Genomic DNA, 17992 nt, shown 5'->3' with positions numbered 1-17992 from the left:
AGGAGAAGATTGTTTACATAATGTGAAAGGCTGAAACTGGTTTATTTTGATAACCTTTGTATATAAACGTTGTTCGTTATTTGCAAGGTCTCTCTTACCTTTGCATTGTTTTCTTCTGCCATGAAATTGGGCCTCTGGTTCAGTGGATCTTAACCGTCACATGTTCAGGCGTAGAGTGAAATTGTATATTTGTCCTGTGCTGTGGAGTTCAGTGAAGTCTTGCCATACCCAAGCACAGTCCTTCAGGGAAGGATGTGTAGGATAGAACTGCAGGTGCTGGTTTAAATCGTAGACACAAAATGCTGGAGTAACTCAGCGGGACAGGCAGCATCTCTGGAGAGAAGGAATGGGTCGAGAACCTTCTTCAGACTTCCTCATCAGTCTGACCCGAAACATCACCCACCCTTTCTCTCCAGAGATGCTGCCTGTCCCGCTGAGTTACTCCAGCATTTTGTATCTATCTTCCCTTCAGAGTTCTGGTTGAGCCCACACAACCCTTAATTGCCCCCGCCTGGAATGGTGTAGCAATTCTTTGGCCGTAATATCTCAACTATCCTTCTGCCCCCGCAGATGCTGCTTGACCAGCTGAGTTTAGTTTAGTGATACACCGCGGAAACAGGCCCTTCAGTCCACTGAGTCCATGCCAACCATCGATCACCAGTCACACTAGTTCTCTGTTATCTCACTTTGAGTAATTTACAGAGGGCCAATTAACCTACAAACCTGCATTTCTTTGGGATGTGGGAGGAAACCGGTACACCCGGAGAATACCCACGCGGTCACTGGGAAAACGTGCAAACTCCACACAGACAGCCAAACCCCAGGACAGGATCGAACCTGGGTCTCTGCTGCTTTGAGGCAAGTTTTACCATGTTCTTTCCAGTAGTTTAGTGCTTTCCTGTAGATTCCAGTATCTGCAGTCTCTTGTATCACAACACAACGGTTTACATCGGCTGGCATGCTCAAGAGGTAATAGTCACAAGGAAAATGCCACTGTGCTTTCAGATAACTTTGTCACTGGGTAGCATTAACATTACAAATGGGAGGGTTTAAGAACTAATGCTTCAGGAGACCGTATAAGCCAGCAGGAAAGTGCTTGCCTCTAGTCAGATTCCATCTCGACACAGTTGTACAGGCTAGACAGTTACAATCCCGACCCCCGACCCCCCCACCACCCACCAGTGAGAAAACACAAAACACCTTTTAATTCTTTTATTTTAGAATGAAGGAATATAGTGTGATTAATAGTGTAGGCGACTATGACAACCTTTGTAAAGAAAAAAGACAGATTTATAAATAGCACTTGGGAACGAAAGACATAATTCAAAGGTGTATAAATACACTCTCGGATGAACTAAAATACAACTTACAGGTAAATATCAAAGCCCAATGAATGCTGCCAGACACATTAAATAGGAAGGGATGTTGGTCACCTGCAGCAAACCAGAATAACGTAAGGTGCAGCTTTGAGAGTTTAATGGAAGCATTTTTAATTAAACTCCCAAAGGAACGTTTTGGATTTTTGGAGATGCAATTTCACTGATATTTTGTTGATTTTGTCAGGACTAAGCCCAAACAGTTCCAATCCATTAACTTCCCACAGAGCCATGACATGACATTTCATGAGTTAGAGATAGTGAAACAAGGGCACTGTAAAAGCCCTTGGTAAGGACACATGTGGTGCAGGTTCTGGGTTTTGCCAAGATCCTTCAGACAGCACAGATGCTGGTGGTCTGGTAAAGACCTTGAGTATTAGACAAGATGAGCCCCGACAAAGAAAGACACAAAGTGCTGGAGTCATGTAGGTAGCAGGTCAGGTAGCATCTCTGCAGAAAAAGGGTGGATGACATTTCGGGTAGGGACCCTTCTTCAGTTTGATACTGAACACAGAAAGTCTGTCCGTACCAAGGGCTTTTACAGTGTGACATGGACCAAACTCAGGCAAAGGGGGCTCGTTCAGGAAGGCGCCTTGCTCAGTATTGCCTCCGTATCTCTTTTATTCCTCCTTCCATGCAGTGACTCCTCTGACTGAGGCACTCCCTACAGCTCCATGCCTGCCTCCCCCAACTCCAAACTGAGCACCTCGCTGTGTAAATCACCACTCTACGTCTAGTCATCGAATCGTACAGCACAGAAACAGGCCATTCGGCCCACCAAGTCTGTGCACTGCTTTACACCAATCCCATTTCATCCCCCCCCCCCCCCCCCATTCCTGTCAACTCCCACACATTCTACCACTCCCCTGCACACTTCAGGCAATTTAACAGCCTACCGGCCCGCACGCCTTTGTAGTGTGGGAGGAAAGTGGAGCACCCGGGGTGACGCACTCTATCACAGGGGGGAATGAGCAAACTCCACACAGACAGCACCCAAGGTCAGGATTGAATCTGGGTCTGATCCCGCGAGGCAGCTGCTCTACCAGCTGTGCCACTGTGCTGCCCTTACCAGTACATTACCTAACCCGAAGACAGACACAAAAAGTAACTCAGCGGGACAGGCAGCATCTCTGGATAGCAGGAATGGGTGACGTTTCGGGTCGAGACCCTTCTTCAGACTAACCTGGCAGGTGATGAGAACTGCAATTTGGTGGGTTGCCTCTTTACAATGATCACTGGGTAAAACAGTGCTGAAGATGAATTAAAGGATGGGTTTATTATGTAGCTTATAGATAACATAACTGGGACAGTTATTTCTGAGTTTACCCAGTTGGACTCCTTTATTTACTGACACAGCTAAATCCAGAATACCTAGTTGTCCCAAGCTGCAGTTTGTCAAACCACACTGTCACACCCAAGGATTAAGTGAAAATGGCATCCTGCTACAGGGACTCGGAGGTCAGCTTGTTACACTACAGCTGTTCATCAGTACCCAGACAGGAAGAGAAACCAATAGCCATTAGAGTGGAGAAGCACATTGGTGCAGCCTGTTTTAGATGCAATGGTTCAGAGGTTTCTCAATGGACACACAGACGCACATGCACACCGACACACCTACATGCACACACACACACACACCCACATGCACACACACACACACACCCACATGCGCATACACACCCACATGCGCACACACACACACCCACATGCACATACACACCCACATGCGCACACCCACACACCCACATGCACACACACCCACATGCACACACACACCCACATGCACACACACCCACATGCACACACCCACATGCACACACACAGACGCACATGCACACCCACCCAGATGCACACCCACACCCACATGCACACCCACACGCACACACACCCACATGCACACACACCCACCCACATGCACACCCACATGCACACCCACCCACACCCACACACACATGCACACCCGCACACACCCACACGCACACCCACATGCACACACACCCACATGCACACACACACCCACATACACACAGATGCACTCACATATACACAGATACCCCACGTACACACATAAACCCATAGAGGACATGCAATGAAATGCAGATAAGTTTTAGTTTTAGAGATACAGCACAGAAATAAGGCTCCTCAGTCCACACCGATCACCAATCACCCATTCACGGCAGTTCTTTATCATCCCACTTTTACATCAACTCCCTCCACACTAGGGGCAATTTACAGAGGCCAATTAACCTACAAACCTGTACATCATTGGAATGTGGGAGGAAGCAGGAGCACCCGGAGAAAACCTGTGTGGTCAAAGGGAGAACATACAAACTCCACACAGACAGCACCCGAGGTCAGGATCGAACTTGGGTCTGGCGCTGCGAGGTAGCGGCTCTCCCAGCTGTACCATGGTGCTGCCCAACATCCACTTACTACAACACTGGGGTTCACCCATGTTCAGAGGCAGACTGACATAGGTGGATGTGCAGCGGTGAAGTTGACCATGAATACAGACTCCCTCAATCAACTAAATGCCTCCTCAGAAAGCAGGCCGTGCACCACAAAGGTGAGGCAGCCACAAGGCCTCATCTCGCAGATTGAGGTTGCGGACGGGCGATCTCAAGAGTTTCCTCGACACAGGGCAGCTGGATGGAACTAACTGCATGGAGGGCAAGAGATGCTTTCTCAGTAACGTCTGCTGCTCATCAGTGGGGTTATGTGGCGGCAGTCTCAGTCCATCGGCCAAGGTCAACCCGTTAAACAAACAGGGAAAGCACTGAGAATGCTCATGTGACAGTGGAACAAGAAAGGCCAGGTTCTTGATTGGGGGAAGACTGCACACTGACCATGAAACAGATGAGGCATTTCTGCCATCATTCACCTATTAGCCTCCTTCAGCACTGACCGAATGACTGCCGAAGTGCAGCCGTTTGTGTTTTTCTGTTCCCTGTCCTTGGGGCAATCACTGCACTGGTGCTGAGGACAGGGATACTGTCAAGTTATCACAGGTTACCTTAACAAGTTGCTGTGGTTTAGCGAGCAAGAGGAGGGGAGGTTCTACAATACACTTGATGCAGCTTTGTCATTAAAAAACTCAATGTAGCGTTGACTACTTGTACCATTGAGCTCCATCAATAAGCTATTAGCACCACCACAAGTCACAGTAACACGTGCAAATGTGCAGCATTAAAAGTAGTGCTCTAAATTTTTTTAAACTCTCATAGAATGCAGCATAGCTTCCATTGCACATATAAAGACTGATTTGTTCCAATTTTGTGCCACTCGGAAAAAAATACAACTTGTTTTGTGCGTTCTGACACCATTCTGTACAAAAACATGCGATTGTAACAGTAGTTGAATTAACTAGTGCGCTGGAGGCCTGGACTAAACACAGAGAGACCCGAGTTCAAATCCTACGTGGGTGGGATTTAAATTCTTTGCAAAGATGACCACGAAGCTGCTGGATTGTGGAAGAGACCCACCTGGTTCACTAGCGATCTTTGGGAAAGGAATGCGTCACGATTACACTGTCTAGTCTGTGTGTGAGCCCAGCCTATTGCAACGTGACCGACCCGACAGTGACCTAACCAGCCTCTTAGTTCAGGGAAATTAATGCTCCAATCAATCTTGCCAGCAATGTCCAGATCCCAAATAAAAATACATTAAAAAGATAATTTGCCATAATGACATTCTGATGGTCTTAGATGCAAGATATTTTTAGTGACTGTCAGGCTGTTTAACTCAGGGGAATGAATCCCCAATGTGCCTGACCTCTATTCCCATCCCCAACCGGTCCACGACTCTGACCTAGCAGAGCCAAGAGATTCAGGCTCTGTACTGCATGGAAAAAGGCCCTTCAGAACCACCGAGTCCATGTTGACTATCAGACACTGTAACACTATTCCTACATCAACCCCATTTTTAATTCTCCCTACATTCTGGTCAACTCCCTCCCCAAGATTCTACTACCCAACTCCACACTAGGGGCGATTCACTGTGTTAATTAACCCACCAACACGCTCGTACTAGGGACCTGGGAAGAAGCCGGAGCTCCCATCAGTAAGAGAGGGGGAACATGCAATTCCACGCAAACAGCGTCTGTGGTCAGGATTGAACCCGGGTCTCTGGTGCCGTGAGGCTGCGGCTCTACCAGCTGCGCCACTCCTTTTGATTCAGACGGCTCTGGTTGATGTCGTCTGCGAGAACTAAAATGAAAAGCTGAAGAGCTTCAGCAAGGCGGTTGTTCAAATCTCGGCAGTTGACAGGTGGCTGAAGGAAAGGCCAAGCTAAACCAATCGGTTCAACACTGCAGATCAAAGCCATTAATTGATCATTCCTGTTTTTCAGTCTCCTTCTGATTCCCAGCATTTCCTGATCGTCAGAAGCAGCAGACAGGAGCTGAGGACTTCTTCCTGCACGACCGATCTCCTCCAATATCGCCAGCTTCTCACTTCAAAGCCACAACCAACTCCAAGTTCTACGAGTGTCAAGAGCATTTGGAGAGTCACTGATACCAATTATTGTTTAAGTTGCAACAAGTTCCATCCCCATACTGCGCAGCAATTTACTTGATAAGCGATTAAAGGCGACTAAGGCAGACCAAAGAATCTAGAACAAGATAGCACTGCTGAATCCACTTTCCGGACTAATTCTACAACCAGACAAGATTAATAAAGTCTCCAAGATATTCCCTTGAGAAGCAACACAAAGCATTGAAAGCATTCCCAGTACAGACCGAGCTGCCTCTGGCTTTGGGTTGTGTGGAGAGGAAACCAGATTTCCATTATTCAGATGACCAGCTTTGTCCACTCGCTGGAGGTCCGACCATACTGGAATTAAAACAGAAACATATCTTTACCATGCACCTTAGTGTTAAGATCAAACCCCAACATTACATAGCTCTTCCCAGTTATATTGCAGACACAGACAAACAAACAGTAAAGGCCTCCACTATTGAAGTGGAGTAGTATTGAATGTAGAGTTAAAGTAGTCTTGAAATGCTACTTTCCAACAGTAGTGTAAACTGATCCACTCATACAGTGCGGAAGGCTGTCAAACTATACAGCGAGATATAGGTCAGGTACATGAATGGCAAGTGGGAGGTCGAATGCGAGGGCAAAGTGCACAGGTAGTGGCAAGACCCGTAACAACATTGACGTACAGAGGGGCCGTGGGGTCCAAGCCCATAGATCACTGAAGGAGGTGATAGAGTGGAAAAGTAGATAGAGTGGTAACGATGGCGTATGGCATGCCTGCCTTCATCGGTCGGGGCATTGAGTATAAGAGTCTAGACGATATGTTGCTTTGGTTAGGCCGCATTAGGACCGTTGTGTGCATTTCTGGTCACCCCACTTCATGAAGAATGTGAAATCTTTGGCGAGGGTGCAGAAGAGGTTTACCAGAATGCTGCCTGGACTGGAAGGTATTAGCTTTAGGAGAGGCTGGACAAACATGGACACTAGTTCTATCCTACACACTAGGGAGAATTTACAGAAGCCAATTGGGCCACAAACTTGCATGTCTTTGGGATGTGGGAGGAAACCGGCGCACCCGAAGAAAACGCACGTGGTCACAGGGAGAACGTACAAACTCCGTACAGACTTCACCTATAGTCAGGATTGAACCTGGGTCTCCGGCGCTGTAAGGCAGCAACTCTACTGCTGTGCCATGGTGCCGCGCTTAAATATATATTTTAAAAGTTTACTTCAAATCAAAACTTTGCCTCATTTTCACCTCCTCCTTCAGGGAACATTTTATAACGTGCTGTGGTGCATAATATCACAAGATTCTCTTCACTGAAATTCTACCCAAGAATTGGAATGAAGATATGAGCCATCATTAGCTTCAGCTGACACGTGCCAATAGGATTCATTACAAGCTGCTGTACATATAATAGTCCAAAGTTTTACCTGAATGTCTGTCAATTCTTTCAAGAACCTTTTAGCTAACTCTGGGCCATTCTCCATGGTGGGAATGTGATAGTTCTAAATAAAGAAAAAAGAGCAACTTGAGAACTGTGTTATTTTACAATATTCCACCGTCATTAAAAACACCAGTTTTGTGGCATTAGAACTATTTTAATCACATTCAGTATTGCGACTCTCAAATTTCTAACGCTTGTTTTTTTTTCCTTCCGCGTATTTGAGCGTTAATTAGTACATGTGCCAGAGTTTATGGGGAGAAGGCAGGAGAATGGGATTAGGAGGGAGAGATAGATCAGCCATGATTGAATGACGGAGTAGACTTAAAGGGCCGAACGGCCTATTTCTACTATTCCTTATGAGCCCCAGTCATTGGCACTTGGTTCTTTGACTTTCTTTATCACTGGTGCTTAATTCCTGAGCATTTTTTTTTTTTAAACGTAATTTGCTGATGTTGACAAACTAACTGCATGGATAAGCCAAGCAGGTTATTAAGGGGTTGGACACGTTAGAGGCAGGAAACATGTTCCCAATGTTGGGGGAGTCCAGAACAAGGGGCCACAGTTTAAGAATAAGGGGTAGGCCATTTAGAACTGAGATGAGGAAAAAAAATTTCAGTCAGAGTTGTGAATTTGTGGAATTCTCTGCTTCAGAAGGCAGTGGAGGCTAATTCTCTGAATGCATTCAAGAGAGAGCTAGATAGAACTCTTAAGGATAGCGGAGTCAGGGGGTATGGGGAGAAGGCAGGAACGGGGTACTGATTGAGAATGATCAGCCATGATCACATTCAATGGCGGTGCTGGCTCGAAGGGCCGAATGGCCTCCTCCTGCACCTATTGTCTATTGTCTATAAAGTTTGGCCAGCAGCTCTAATTGCATTCAATTCATTGCCTCGGACAGGTCATATCGTTCACATGAATGACTGGAGTCTCCTGAAATAGACACTCCATTCCCAGGGCTGTTACAGGAAGAGTTACCAAGTAGACAGGGGAATGAGGCTAAAACCTCCTCGAAGAAATGCAAGCCCCTACTTACGGCTGGGAAACCCAGCCCCTGTGACCACATGGGATGGAAAAGGAACATTCAGGGAGAGCATTGTGAAAAATCTGGGAGTGCACAAAAGCCGAGTGTTAACTGCTCACAACTGACCTGCCTCAGCTACCTCGTCTGGCAGCTCGTTCCACACACCCACCACCCTTTGGGTAAAAAAACTTTCCCCTCAGGTGCCTATTAAATCTTTACCCCCTCACCTTAAACACATGTCCTCTATGTGTAAAGAGTGTTAGTGGGGGAATAATAGGAGATATCATAACAATCAGCACCTTGCATGGAACAATATGTTCGCATTGGACACTCCCCAGTCCAGGAAAGAAATTGACTAACACAAAGTAGTCTGAAGAAGGGTCTCGACCCGAAACATAACCCATTCCTTCTCTCCCGAGATGCTGCCTGACCTGCTGAGTTACTCCAGCATTTTGTTAATAAACACAAAGTAGACATTCTTTTGGGACCAAAGGTTAAACAACCTGCCCTGGCTCAGTTATAATCTGGTTTAAAATGTTATCAGATATTTGTCATTGGAATCAACTGAACCATGGGCTTCTGTCTGAAGAAGGGTCCCGACCCAAAACGTTACCCATCCTTTATCTCCAGAGATGCTGCCTGACCCGCCGAGTTACTCCAGCACTTTGTGTCTATCATGGGCTTTCGTCTGTCTGCTTGCTGGGTGGAATTTCAGTTTCTTACTCCGCTTTTCAACCCATTAGCTTTAATGATGCCACAAAGCATTTCAGAGAGTGGGGTTCCATCAAATGGACTCACCTGGTTCAGGTAAAGGATTCGATCGACTGGACACACAACACACGCTGTGCCTGCACCAAAGACTTCCTTCACTCGATTCTCTTGCAGTCCTTTGACTAGTTCATGCATCGTCAACCCTCGCTCTGAAACCTTAAACTCTCCCTGGAAATAAACAGTGTTTAATTATGTACTATCAGTGGATATTTTTAAAGCAGAGACAGATAGATTCTTGATTAGTACGGGTGTCAGATGTTACGGGGAGAAGGCAGGAGAATGGGGGTAGGAGGGAGAGATAGATCAGCCATGATTGAATGGCGGAGTAGACTTGATGGGTCAAATGGCCTAATTCTAGTCCTATTCCTTATGAACCACCTTCTGCATTCTGACTCATGACTGCTTGTTAATCTGCATTCATCCTCCTCCAGCCACACAATGACAACCCCAAAATGCCCCACTTTACGTCATTGAGTTTAGTTTAGTTAAGTTTAGAGATACAGCAGGGAAACAGGCCCTTTGGCCCTCTGAATCCATGCCGACCATTGTTCACCCATTCACACTAGTTCTATGTTATCCCACCTTCGTTCACATCAGGGGTGATTTACAGAGGCCAATTAGCCTACAGACCCTCGTGTCTTCTGGGATGTGGGAGAAAACCGGAGCACACAGTGGAATGAACGTGCAGCTCCCAAGTTCAGGATCAAATCCAGGTGTCTGGCGCCATTAGACAACGGCTCTACCAGCTGTACCACCGTGTGGCATTCCCTCATCCAAAAACCCACCCGCACTGGCCCAGGGCATGTAGGGCTGGCAGGAACCATGAACATCGCCTGACATTTACAATTAAAATTGAGACCGCTTCACACATCTTCAAAAGTCATAAAAGTCATAAAAGCCATCTTATCATCCATATAGAGCAGGCAAGAGGATTTCTGTTTACCCTTTCCCTAGCCAAGAAATAAAGTCTTCAGTAGGTCTTATTTTGTAACAGTACGGACACAGGTCGATTCCAGTCTGTGCCACAGCACTGATATGGAGTCAGGAACCACAATTTTGAAAGCACCCACTCTCGTGAAGTTATTGGTGTTCACTGATATCTCTGATGAAATAACCCAGTTTGTTGAGTGACAGCTGCGTGAAAATGCCTGACTGAAGTGTTCTTCAGGAGATGGGAAGTGTACATGAGATGGCAACATGCAGTTTACAACATGATGGCCAGACTGCAATGCTGCACCAGTGTGCACCATGCATCCGGTGTACAACTCCACACCGATCTGCAACCAGGCATTCATTCCACACAAAAGATCCCGTTGTTTAGACTCCTGAATCATGCAACTGATTATTCAGGCATTGGGCAGCGAATTACACTGGATACAAAGCCTGCTTTCTGGACTGACTAGAATAAACATTGACACACACTGCCTAGTACTTTGACTCTACCTATTATCTTATCATATCATATCATATATATACAGCCGGAAACAGGCCTTTTCGGCCCACCAAGTTCGTGCCGCCCAGCGATCCCCGTACATTAACACTATCCTACACCCACTAGGGACAATTTAAAAAAAAAACATTTTTACCCAGCCAATTAACCTACATACCTGTACGTCTTTGGAGTGTGGGAGGAAACTGAAGATCTCGGAGAAAACCCACGCAGGTCACAGGGAGAACGTACAAACTCCTTACAGTGCAGCACCCGTAGTCAGGATCGAACCTGAGTCTCCGGCACTGCATTCGCTGTAAAGCAGCAACTCTACCGCTGCGCTACCGTGTCTTGTGACACAGATATTCCTCAGTGGGGCAGTGGTAGAGTGGCATCAGACATCCGGATTGGATCCTGATTACGGAGCTTGCACCTTCTCCCGGTGAGCGTATTGATTTTCTCCTGGTGTTCCGGTTTCCTCCCACATTCCAAAGATGTGCAAGTTTGCAGGTTAATTGGCCGCTGTAAAATTTGCCTGGAGTGTGTAGTGTGAGCGTGTGATGATCATTGGTCGGCACGGACTCGGTGGCCCGTGGGACCTGCTTCCACGCTGTATCTCTAAACTAAACTCGCTGCTTGAATTCAGTGGCAGCAACTCCGTTATCCAATCTGTCAGGCAGTGTGTGACAGAGGCAGAACTTAAAACAACACGGAACTAGCTAGCTTGGGAGAGTGATGGGATTTGATTAGAGAAATCCCACCCAAGGCGGAGGCAATGAGAGTGCATGATATCACTGTGATGACATCACATGAAGGAAAGCTTTACATTTCCTTGGTTATCTGTTGCCTGCTCCGATTTGTTCTGGCCTTTTCCTGCCTCCAGTTCCCCCCTCCTCTACTTTCAACCCGAAGAAGGGTTCCGACCCGAAACATCACCTGTTCCTTTTCTCCAGAGATGCTGCCTGCCCCGCTGAAGTTGCTCCAGCACGATGTGTCTATCCTCGGTATAAACCGGCACCTGCAGTTCCTCCCTACATGCATGAAGATTTATTGCTGACATGCCAACATACCCACTGCCGTGCCAGGTCCAGCAAGCTCTGCCTTGTGACGCCCGGAAGGATTGTACCATCCAGTGGAGGAGTGAGCAATTCCACCTCTGGAGGAGGAAGTCTAGAATTACTCAACAAGAAACCAAAACATTATCACCTCTAGTCGGGCATACGTCCCCAACCATCTGCTTAACATGGACGACAGCTCTGGGAACTGACACACTTAAAATCCACAACCAGTTATCAGCAAGTGCAAGTGAAAAGGCAGACCCTGTATGGGAGAGGCAGGAGGGAGGGGACGTAGGAGGGAGAGAATTAGGCCAGGGCTCTACAATACGCGGTGGCGCAGCGGTAGAGTTGCTGCTTTACAGCGAATGCAGCGCCGGAGACTCAGGTTCGATCCTGACTACGGGTGCTGCACTGTAAGGAGTTTGTACGTTCTCCCCGTGACCTGCGTGGGTTTTCTCCGAGATCTTCGGTTTCCTCCCACACTCCAAAGACGTACAGGTATGTAGGTTAATTGGCTGGGTAAATGTAAAAAAAAAAAATTGTCCCTAGTGGGTGTAGGATAGTGTTAATGTGCGGGGATCGCTGGGCGGCACGGACTTGGAGGGCCGAAAAGGCCTGTTTCCGGCTGTATATATATGATGATATGATGATATGAATACAGGAGGGAGGTAAGGCTGGTCAGGCTTCACAGTGAATGAAAGACAGGCAGGGATGACCGCACAGGACATGCAGGGGAATCAGGTCATGGCCCTACACAGCAGGAGGGAGACAGGGCAGGGCCAGGTCTCAGTACACGGGAACGGAAAACAGCCTGGTTCCACAGGGCTGGAGAGATACATAGGCCAGGCCAGGCCTCACAATGAGGGAGAGGCAGACGGGCCAGGCCAGACAGGGAAGGAGAGAGAATCAGGCGGCAGGTGGGTGACAGGCCAGGGCTCACAGAGCAGGAGGGAGGCAGCATTGGCCCCACAGGGATGGAGAGGCAGGCAATACACGCCAGGCCTTGCAGTGAGGGGGAGAGAGGTAGACCTGGCCACACAGGGCAGGAGGGGGCAACAGGCTGGCCTGCAGGAGGGACAGAGGCCAGGCCCGGTCTCGCAGTGAAGGAGAGATAGGCAAGTTAGGCCTCACAGGGCAACAAAGGCTCCACCAGGCTGGAAGACGTAAGAGGAATGCAACAGGAGGAAGGCAAGATTACAAGAATCTTGAACTGTGGCTATTAGGCTTGTAAAATGTGGGCTTGGAAGGTATATATAAAGGCAGCAGTGTGTGTGAGTGCATTGGATAAGGGCTTGCACTGATACTAGCGGGCTGGGTGTGCAGCTGGCATGGCCTGCAATACTCACCGCCTTGCTCGTTCTTCCAATAGATGAAGATGTTCATGGTCCCCACTTCTGTGACCTCGTGCTTGTCTCCATAGAGCCACAGCACCTGCTGGCAGCCTTGCTTCAGAGCTTCATTCTGAACATAGATCGTGGGGCCGTAATTTCTACACGGTGAGGAAGTAAGTGAGAGGAGAATTTGGTCAGAATTTACACAATATAACCCTTAGAAACAGGCCCTTCGGCCCACCGAGTCTCCGCCGACCAGCGATCCCTGCACACCAACACTAACCTACACACACTAGGGACAATTTACAATTATACCAAGCCAATTAGCCTACAAACCTGTACATCTTTGGAGTGTGGGAAGAAACCGGAGCACCCGGAGAAAACCCACGCAGGTCAAGGGGAGAACGTTCAAACTCCGTACAGACAAGCACCCGTACTCAGGATGGAACCCGGGTCTCTGACGCTGTAAGGCAGCAACTCTACCGCTGCTCTGCCTTTAACCTGATGATTCAATTCTTGCGATCCTCTTGCCCATCATTCTGGACACAGACAGCGTGACAAGGATCTTGCACTGGAGTTTTACAAACTGGGATAATTTAAGCATAATCAAGTTAATAATTAAAATGAAGGTGCTAAGTCCTCAAATTGCCCTCCCCTGCTGCTTGGATAGTCTTTCTGCTGATTGGATGGCAGGCAACAAAAATGCTTTTCACTGTACCTCGGTACATGTGACAATAATAACAGGCCAAACTAAACTAAATTCTACTCATCACAAGTAATTTTGGTCACAACACATCCCGGCACACCCAGAATGCTGGAGTATCTCAGTGGGTCAGGCAACATCTCTGGAGAAAAGGAATAGGTCACGTTTTGGGTCAAGACCTTTCTTCAGACTGAAGGGAAACTAGTGGTACGAAGAGGTTTAGAACAAATCCGAGCCGGCACCGATGGCCAAGGAAAGGTGGAGCCCACAATGGTCCATTGTTGGCTGTGGAAGAGGATTTTCATGGCTCAGTGCTGGGAGTTTCCGATCCCGGTGCTCCAGTGTCGGGGGTTCCAATCCCCGTTGCCCAGTGCCAGAAACCCCTGATTTTGACATTCTCTCTCCATTAAATCATATCTTTAAAAGTGCCATCTGAACAAGGACCTCATTCCTTTCGAGCTCACTTACCCTCCCATTTTGCAGTCACCCACGCCTCCTTTCCAAGCACGCACAAACTTCGGATCAGCAAGCAGCGAGACAGGGTTGAAACTTCCTGTCGCAAAATAGGGTCCAACAGGCCCAATGATAACAAAGAGTAGGGCGTGGGTAGTCCGAGACACTCCGAGGGAAGGCTGGGGAAGAGAAAGCAAATGTGCAGCGGTGAATGTGTGGCCCACAACAGTTGCTTCTTAGTGAGCGTTTAGCTGGCGCCACTTGCTGTGGTGCAAACTGTCCCATCTTCTCAAAGGAAAGCTAAATAATCCAGTGATCAGCACAATATCTGGGGCAAAATCCGCAGAACGAGTGGCTAGTGGTAGAGTTGCTGCCTTACAGCGCCGGAGACCCGGATTCGATCCCAATTATGGGTGCTTGTCCGTACGGAGTTCGCACGGTCTCCCCGTGACCGCGTGGGTTTTCTCCGAGATCTTTGTATTCCTGCCACACTCCAGACGTACAGGTATGTAGGTAAATTGGCTTGGCGTATGTGTAAATTGTTCCTAGTGTGTGTAGGATAGTGTTAATGCGTGGGGATCACTGATCGGTGCGGACTGGGTGGGCCGAAGGGCCTGTTTCCCCGCTGTATCTCTAAACTAAACTAAACTAGTGTTCAGTGGCTGCACAGTGTAGAAAGGGTTGAGGAGTGTGCGGGGATGGGATCACATTGCGTGCATTAATAACAAGGGAATGCAAGTTTAAGGTGGATAAGGTAAGGTCAGAGAAAATTATCTGCTTCAATGGAATCCATCTGTATTCTGTGATATCTCGATTGAAGCAGTTACACTGTCTTTTATACAATTCAACTGCACACTTTTGTTTTAGTTTTTACTTTTAGCGATACAGCAACGGAAACAGGACCTTTGGCCCACTGTGCCAATTAGCGATCACTGTACACGAGCACTATCCTACACGCGAGGGACAATTTGCAATTTTACCGGAGTCAATTAACCTACAAACCAGTACGTCTTTGGAGTGTGGGAGGAAACTGGAGTTCCCGGAGAAGACCTTCGCAGGTCACGAGGAGAACATACAAACTCCATACAGACAGCACCTGTAGTCAGGATCATACCCAGGTCGTTGGCGCTGTAAGGCAGCAACTCTACCGCTGCGCCACCGTGCTGGTGGTTTAATTAAGTTTTGTTTAAATAAGCAACTGGTAGGCAAATCTCTTAAAACACACGGCACCGACATGCAAAACAGAGGCCTCCTACCTCAGTGCCAATGAAGGTGGGTCGGATGTAGAGACTTGCTTTATCAGAATACGGGACCCATTCTCTGTCGACCTCAATCAGTTTTCGAATACACTCCGTCAACTCTCCTTTGTCAAATTCCTATAAACACAGGCAAACAGGCAGCAATTCCCAGAAGTTCTAGCAAAGAAAGTATCAATTTCTAAAGGGCAGCATGCACAATAATGTACCTTGCAATAAAAGTGTAAAATTATACCATGAACAGCTTCAAACACGTGGTGTCAAAGAGGCCACAAGGATGCATGGAGCCTGCTGGAAATGGAAATTCAGCACCACAGGGTGCTATGATTTGAATTAAGTGGCTTTGTCAAATTGCAGTTTGTGTCGTTGAACCAGGTAGGATTTGCCAAACAAACCAGCAGGGCTTTAATTGAATGTATTATTCAAATAGTTACATCTTGGACAATGCAACACCCTCTCAGTACTGGATTGAACGTTTGCAAGTCCTGGCGTGGGAGCTGAACACTGGAACATCGCTCTCCACATCTGGCATCGTGACACACCACGTCATCCCCTGCGAGCACTGTGAATTGTTGCGTGTCTTTGTCTTACTCTCTTCAACGCGGAGAATGTAAGCGAGTGCCCAACGTACCGGCAGACTGGCTCTGACCGCTGACCGGTGCATCCGCTCCATGTTCAAGTCCGGTCGGAACATGCGAATCTTGTTGTCCACACCACGAAAAGCCTTCATACCTTCAAACAGCTGTTGGCGAAAACGGGAGGAGGAAAAAAAAATGTTTTGTCTTCAAATTGTCCCATGTGCCCCCCCCCCACACACACACACATTCGATGACAAAAGGACACTTTCATCAACCATTCCTTCCATCCCCACCAAACTTCCCTCCAGGACCAACATCCCAAGTGGGGTTGATTGGCGTAGTTTTAATGGAGCCGATGTCAGGATATCTAACCCTTGTCTATCAGGGTTCACAATGCATCTGCTGGCCAATTTTTTAACTGATAGTATTGGAGATTCAGCATGGAAACAGGCCCTTCTGCCCACCGAGCCCACACTGACCAGTGATCATCCCCATACACTAACACTATCCTACACACCAGGGACAATTTACCATTTTTACCGAAGCCAATTAACCTACGAACCCGGACGTCTTTGCAGTGTGGGAGGAAACCGGAGCACGTGGTCACAGGGAGAACGTACAAACTCCATGTAGATAGCACCCGTAGTCAGGATCGAACCCGGGATTCTGGCGCTGCAAGGCAGCAACTCTACCGCTGCACCACCCCAAAGTTCTGACACAGAAAGGAATGAATGGTTGTGGATGGAAGAAATGAGGAGTGGGAATTCCGAATCATGGTTCAGAGAACTGCAGGATGCCATGGGAAGGGCAAGTTCAGTTTAGTTTATTGTCACATGTACCGAGGTGCAGGGAAAAGCTTTTGTTGCGTGCTGTCTAGTCAGCAGAAAGACAATACATGAATACACTTGAGCCATTTACAGTGTACAGATACATGATAAGGGAATAACGTTTAGTGCAAGGTAAAGCCAGCAAAGTCAGATCAAGGATAGACCGAGGGTTACCAATGAGGTAGATAGTAATTCAGCACTGAGGTATTGGCCCTGGTGTTTAAAAGTATTACTTCTCGGATCTTGTAAGGAAATTGGTTACCTCTATAGAGTAGTGCAGAACTGAAGATGCAGGATGAATTGAGAGGTTCTGCAGAGGTTTAATATGGGGTTTGCTCCAGCCCTTCTCTGCGTCCCATTCCACTGTCAACATATGGTCTGAAAACGACTTGCCGAACACCAGGGTGTCGTTGTCGGGCTTCTCCCTGGGTTGTTTAGTGAGTTCAATCTGCAAATCAGCCGCCTGTTCGAAGCAGGAAGACAAAGAGTATTGTGTTATTGAAGACAACTGCAGCATCAACTCTGCCTGGTATCCTGCGTTTCCCTTTCCTCTGCTGGTGAAAGGTCATCAAACTCGAACATAGACTCTACACATAAGGTCAAAGGTAGGAGGGGCAGCATTAGGCCCATCAAGTCTACTCCGCCATTAAATCATGGCTGATCTATCTCTCCCTCCTAAACCCATTCCCCTGTCTTCTCCCCATAACCCTGACACCCGTCTTTCTCTTCCAGCTTTCTGCCCCCTGAGCTTTTCCATTTCCCAAAACGTTCTCTACAGATGCTGCATGAACCACTGAGTTACTCAAGCACTTTGGACCTATTTTTGTACGCTGATCAGATCTGCTGAGTATACCTAGCATTTTCTGTTCTATTTCCAGTATTAGATTGGTTTTGTATAATATTAGTTGTCTGGTAAGCATTTTCTGCTCCTTTGCTACTTCATAGCCTATTTTGTGAATAACATTGTAGGCCTACTTCATATCCTATTTTGTGAATAACATCTCAAATGTTTCCATTTTTCCACCAGTTTCCTTTCCCAATTCCATGACCACCTCTGAATAGTCTCCCCACTCATTTCCTCCCAGTGCGAGAAAACTGAAGCTTGGGTCTCGGTCTTAGTTTCTTTCCAAAGGTTTCTAGCTCCGCTAATCACTCCTTGCTGGTCCTTACCTCCCCTAAGGATCTCTGACTGGCCATTGAAGCCAAACAAGGTATTCCTGGATTTCTCTCCAGAAGAGTTTAGGTGAAGATGCTGGAGGTAAGGAG

General features: G+C 47.4%; 1 protein-coding gene across 2 annotated transcripts in view; it reads right to left on the bottom strand.

The window, feature by feature from the left end:
- Positions 1-3302: 3302 nt before the first annotated feature.
- Positions 3303-17992, bottom strand: part of LOC144611577 (branched-chain-amino-acid aminotransferase, cytosolic-like) — a 54244-nt gene continuing 39554 nt past the window's right edge. For both annotated transcript variants that reach the window (XM_078430747.1, XM_078430746.1), the window contains exons 3-11: positions 16989-17189; positions 15953-16063; positions 15322-15441; positions 14081-14244; positions 12925-13067; positions 11591-11676; positions 9119-9259; positions 7286-7360; positions 3303-6205 (exon numbers count right to left, since the gene is read on the bottom strand). In XM_078430747.1, the coding sequence (XP_078286873.1) occupies positions 6164-6205; positions 7286-7360; positions 9119-9259; positions 11591-11676; positions 12925-13067; positions 14081-14244; positions 15322-15441; positions 15953-16063; positions 16989-17189 (1083 nt within the window). In that variant the 3' untranslated portion in view covers positions 3303-6163. The remainder of the gene's footprint in view (positions 6206-7285; positions 7361-9118; positions 9260-11590; positions 11677-12924; positions 13068-14080; positions 14245-15321; positions 15442-15952; positions 16064-16988; positions 17190-17992) is intronic.

Source organism: Rhinoraja longicauda, chromosome 40, assembly GCF_053455715.1.
Source record: "Rhinoraja longicauda isolate Sanriku21f chromosome 40, sRhiLon1.1, whole genome shotgun sequence".
Lineage (NCBI taxonomy): Eukaryota > Metazoa > Chordata > Chondrichthyes > Rajiformes > Arhynchobatidae > Rhinoraja > Rhinoraja longicauda.
The sequence above is the reverse complement of the archived record's forward strand: the minus strand, read 5'-3'. Positions and strand labels throughout refer to the sequence as shown.